The sequence below is a fragment of the Morone saxatilis genome, unplaced genomic scaffold, assembly GCF_004916995.1.
Source record: "Morone saxatilis isolate NCDOM2014 unplaced genomic scaffold, NCSU_SB_2.0 Contig8, whole genome shotgun sequence".
Lineage (NCBI taxonomy): Eukaryota > Metazoa > Chordata > Actinopteri > Moronidae > Morone > Morone saxatilis.
Genome location: NW_023340257.1, coordinates 18,433,392 through 18,438,400, shown reverse-complemented (window position 1 = coordinate 18,438,400; position 5,009 = coordinate 18,433,392). Strand labels below are relative to the sequence as shown.

The 5,009-nt window shown below is 39.9% G+C and overlaps 1 protein-coding gene across 1 annotated transcript in view; it reads right to left on the bottom strand.

Moving 5' to 3' along the window:
* esamb (endothelial cell adhesion molecule b) overlaps positions 1-5,009 on the bottom strand; it is a 44,837-nt gene that overhangs the window by 5,994 nt on the left and 33,834 nt on the right. Inside the window, exons 2-4 of the mRNA XM_035679753.1 lie at positions 4,418-4,563; positions 3,100-3,298; positions 2,509-2,664 (exon numbers count right to left, since the gene is read on the bottom strand). Coding sequence (XP_035535646.1) covers positions 2,509-2,664; positions 3,100-3,298; positions 4,418-4,563 — 501 coding nt within the window. The remainder of the gene's footprint in view (positions 1-2,508; positions 2,665-3,099; positions 3,299-4,417; positions 4,564-5,009) is intronic.

Here is a 5,009-nt window from a genome sequence, read left to right as displayed (position 1 = left end):
CTGAGAATTCTCTCAAATTAATTATATTGTTATCTCGGGAAAACAAAGTTTCGTTATCTCGAGATCTCGAGAAAATTAACTCGTTATCACGGGAAAACGGAGGAAATAAAATGTATGAATGCATGGCCCTTTAGGGCTTCCGTACTTCAGAGATGCCAAGCTAGCTGTTTCTGACTGCTAACTGGCTAAGCTAACCGGCTCTTCGCATATAACGTTACGCATATAAGGCTATGGTCCTCGTTGTAGCTGTATATTACTGTACATACATGAGAGTGGTATGTAGAATAGCTAACTCTCAACAAGAAGTCAGCATATTTTACAAAACACTACAAAACTATTCTTTTGAATACTAATACTACTCATAATATCAATAACAACAATAATATGTATTATTATCATGGACTGGAAATAAATATCAATGTTGTCCTTTGGTTCAGAGATGGTCGTGGTACCTGCTTACTGAGTCTAAATATAGCACACAATTAAAAGATTAATGAACGAAATGGGATGACAGCTAAATCTAACACAACACACATACTAGAAAGATTTAAAGATCAAATTCAACCCTTCTTTAAAAAAATGGAAATATGCAAAATCCTCATTATATATTCAGGGAATATCACAGTTTAAAACAGCTGTTCGTTATTCCACATGATTATAGTGGAGATAAACTACCACCTGTTATTCCTCAAAAGCTTAACATCCACATTTTTTAATTATTTAACCAATGAATGTGCAAGGATAATGTATTTTTTTTAAGGTTGAGTGGGATTATCATCAGGCTTGACACTTAAACTGACCTTTTTCTTCTTTTTTTTTTTAAATGTTAATCATTACTGAAACCTAATCCTATAAGCATTCTTACAAATTGGGTTGATTTTTTTCCTTTAAAGCTTTTCTACAGCTCATGTCTGTGATTCCAGGAGTGACATGTCGACTCTAGAAACTGTGACTCCTCGGGATGTCACGGTCTGCAGGTAAAGGTGGGATGGAGTTGGAGGGGAAGTGAGTGGAAAATGTATGAGTGAAAACCCTTACCCATGTACCCAAGGACAAGCATGGGCTGGGGGCAAGTTCTCCATTCTGGGTTGTTTGTTTTTTTTGCAGAGGGAAAGATGGCAGAGAGAAAGTGAGCATGAATGAAGGGATGCAAACTGATGGGGAGGGATGGAACAGTGAGATGCGCTGCACTCTCAAACCAAATCCAACTTATGCCTCTTAGAGGGGTTGATCAAGTAATGACATGGGGCTTGTTAGATTAGGCACCAAGGTCAACAGGAAATGAGGAGTGCCGAGAGAGGATCAGCAGAGAGAGAAAACAGAGAGAGAGATTGCTGAAAGAGATAAGCAGTGATAGCAGACAAAAGTTCAAGTGTCATAGGAGGAGGAGAGAGAGAGCATACATCAATGCAGATAAAAAGATGAGTTTGAACTCGAGTGTCAGTGGCATGTAACAGGGTCCAGACACACATGTGGTCTAGGCGTGAGTGTGCATACTGCACCACAAAACCCTGGGTCAATACACAATCAGAGGGAGTAGTTTTTATTTTCATGAGTCTGAGGACTTTTCTGCTATAAAAAAATGAGGGCCAAAGATCAAAGCAGTTAAGTCAATACTAAATCAATCATGCTAAGTCCTGTTGTTCAGAAACAGATGGTGTTTTCTCTGCAGCATCAACTGGAACAAGCATCTACAAAGTAATGTAACAACAGAAGTATATGCACAGCATGTGCAAATACATCTTTTTTCTCTCTTGCATGGGCTGCTGTGAAGAGGAGTGTGGTGCGGTTCGACTTGTCCCAATCTGTAAAGAGGATTTCACGCTGCATGTTGTGGCATAACCGAGGATCTTCCTCATGAGGTGCATCTGGAACATCTATCAGCAAAGCCCCATAGGCTGTGTCTGATCATGTGTGTGACCTGACGACATGAGCCCCTTTTATACTGGCTGTTTAAGTCGGGAATGTTACGCCGTTATTCCGCCTCGCCGTTCTGTATAAAACGTACAAACACAGAATGGGGGGGGGGCATAGTTGATAAATTATTTGTTTTAAAACGGAAAAGCATGCAGAGGAGGTGAGAGCACTTTTTACAGTTGAGTAGTTTGTGCAGTCTTCCTCTCGGGCTGCATAAAATCCCCCTAAAACCTCCACCAATAACATAAGGGAACCTGTATGTAGCCTGATAGTCAAAACTCAGGGAAAAAGAACTTGGCCACATTCCCTACAGCTCAATTGGTGTGTGTGTGTGTTAATGAGGCGACTTAGATGAGCCTATTAACACACTGTCAGCTGTTTTTGTAGGACTATTTCTACAATAGAAAATATCAAGAAAAGATATTGAATGTGTGTGTTTTTAATGCTGCACGCATCAAAAACTTCAAAGCAAGATGATCAAAAACCTGGGCAAATAAAAACTTTCTCTGTGGAAAGATTCTACTCGAGTGTGTAAGAAAATATGTTATTTGGGTAAACTGACCATTCCAGTATAAGAGTTACAATACTCACTCTGCATTGGGGAGAAGAAGACCTCGGACATGGGTGCAGCCTTGGTCCACTTGTACTGAGGGACGGGTTTTCCATGACTGGACTTACAGCTCAGAGTCACATTGCCCTTCACCACTGGGTTCCCTGTCATGGTGCATACTGGTGGAGAGGGAGGGACTGCAGAGACAGACAGACAGAGATTAGAAGTTAACACACATAAAATAAGAACATAGGATGAGTGACCTTATAGTGAACTTGTACGTTAGGCTTTAATCCACTGCAGACGACGTGGAGATTTCTCAGACCAGTAGCCATATTGGATACAAATAAGGAAAATGTTTTGACCACTCTCCTCTGCCATTCCATCTGCTGCTGGAGGATGACATAATGACCTCAGAGCCCAGCGAATCCCTAAACAGCAGATGAGTTTTATTTGTGCTTACTGCTTGCTCACATAAATATGATTTTCAACAGACTGCTCGGGTCTGAATCCTATAAAACATATTGAGCACTGCCTGGATTTTTCCAATCCAAGGAAACGAGTGAGCTATGTCGCAGAGCGTCCGGATTACATCTAACCTTTGAAGTTTCTCTGATGCTGTGGTCCATTACCTTTGACATTAAGGTGCATCTCTCCGGTTATGCCACCTCCAGGGATGACGACAATGCAGACGTAGCGTCCAGAGTCGGACTCCTGGGTGTTGTTGATGTAGATGGAGAGGTTGGCTGAGGGCATGGTCACGCTGAAGCCCACTCTTTTGGCAAAGTCGTTCTGGCCGTGCCCGACCTCACCTGAGCTGAAGTTTATCACCTGAACATGAAAGCGATGGACTTAACACGGCAGCAGCATAGTATCATAACACTGTTAATTAGTAATACACATAATTAGAGTTTCTGAGTCCCTTTTTAAATGTAAATATAACACATTTTGAAAATAAGGTACGACAGAGACTTTTCTCTCTGGCCATTTGAGGGAAATATTTTTTTATTTAATTTGCTGCAGCCATTTCAAGATGTACATAGATGCACCATATAACAGAAATCAAAGTCCTTCATAAAGATAATCCTGACATGTACAGATGGTGGATGCTGAATTTTAGGCTGATTTTCTGTTTGAGATAAGCTCGCAGGCATCAGACACTGAAACTGTTTAGATTATATTAATCATGCAAATACCCTACACACTGACACACACACACACACACACACACACACATACAGTAATGTATAGTTTCAGCAGCGGTTCGTGCTACATATAGGAGGCGCACTAAAATGTAGAGATGACATGTCATTAGTGGCATCCATTTGTTAATAACATCCGTCCCTTCCTTGCTTCTGCTACGAGTCAGATATCGCCAGTGGTGTTGGAAATAATCCTAATCTCTACAGATCATCTTTTTCACCTTACATACCACTAGATTGGTTTCTCAGGATATAACAGTGTCATGGAATACTAAAAATGCTCACATAATCTTGCACAGATTCAAAGGTGAGGAAGGCCTTGCATGTAAAAAGATGTCTTAAATAATTATACTTAACTTAATTAGATTTTCCGTATTTTGTGGGGGTTTATTCTCTCAATTAATACATCCATAAAATGGATGGAAGTCTTATTTTGTCTGACCAACAGTTTAAACTCAAAGATATTTAAAATTAAAATTATAAAGAAAAGCAGCAAGGCTTCACATTGGAGAAGCTGGAACCAGCGAATTTCTGGCATTTTTGCTAAAAAAAAAACAAATTGTCAAAATAGTTATTTATTCATTGTTTAAGCTTTTGGTTTGTAGATATAACCCTTTCATTTGTAGGAGGATCAGCAAACACATTGTACTTAAATTTAATCCTTTGAGACTGTTACTGTACTCCACTAGAGGTCAGAGCAGGGTCAACTACAGTAGATCATCTCAGGTTTAAGTTTTGACCTTCTCACCTGCTTGGACTCATTTCCAACGAATTGCCAAATGACAGAGTTTTTGGAAATGTCTGAGTTGGGGCTGTACCAGGCTTGTAACACCACCATCTGGCCCTTCACTACCTCCATCTCTCCTCTGGGGATCTCCACCTTCTGGGTGTCACCTAGAACAACAACACAGACCAATAGAGAAAAGGTTAATCACAACTGTAATGAAGCAGAGGCACAGCGTTTTTTATTGTTACTGTGATTTGGCACAAGCTGGAGAGTTATTTTAGTGCCATTTTTTTTATTTTATGCATAAAAATGCTTGTTTGTGATATAATATATTTATAGTCAGTTGCTGTTAAAGCAGCAACAAGGAACTTTCATTTAGTCATTTTCAAAGACGGTAGTGTTTTCACTGTTGTCTGATTTTAAGGGGAATTCAACCAAATGAACAGGTGGCATTCAAGTTAGAAAGTGTAACATTTAGGAGGATCTGCTGGCAGAAATAAGTGTATAATCATTTCAAAAAAAGAATCGTTGTGTTTTCGTTACCTTGGAAAGAGCCATTTTTATCTAGAAGGGGGAGTGGGTCTTCTTCTACGGAGGCTGCCATGTTTCTACA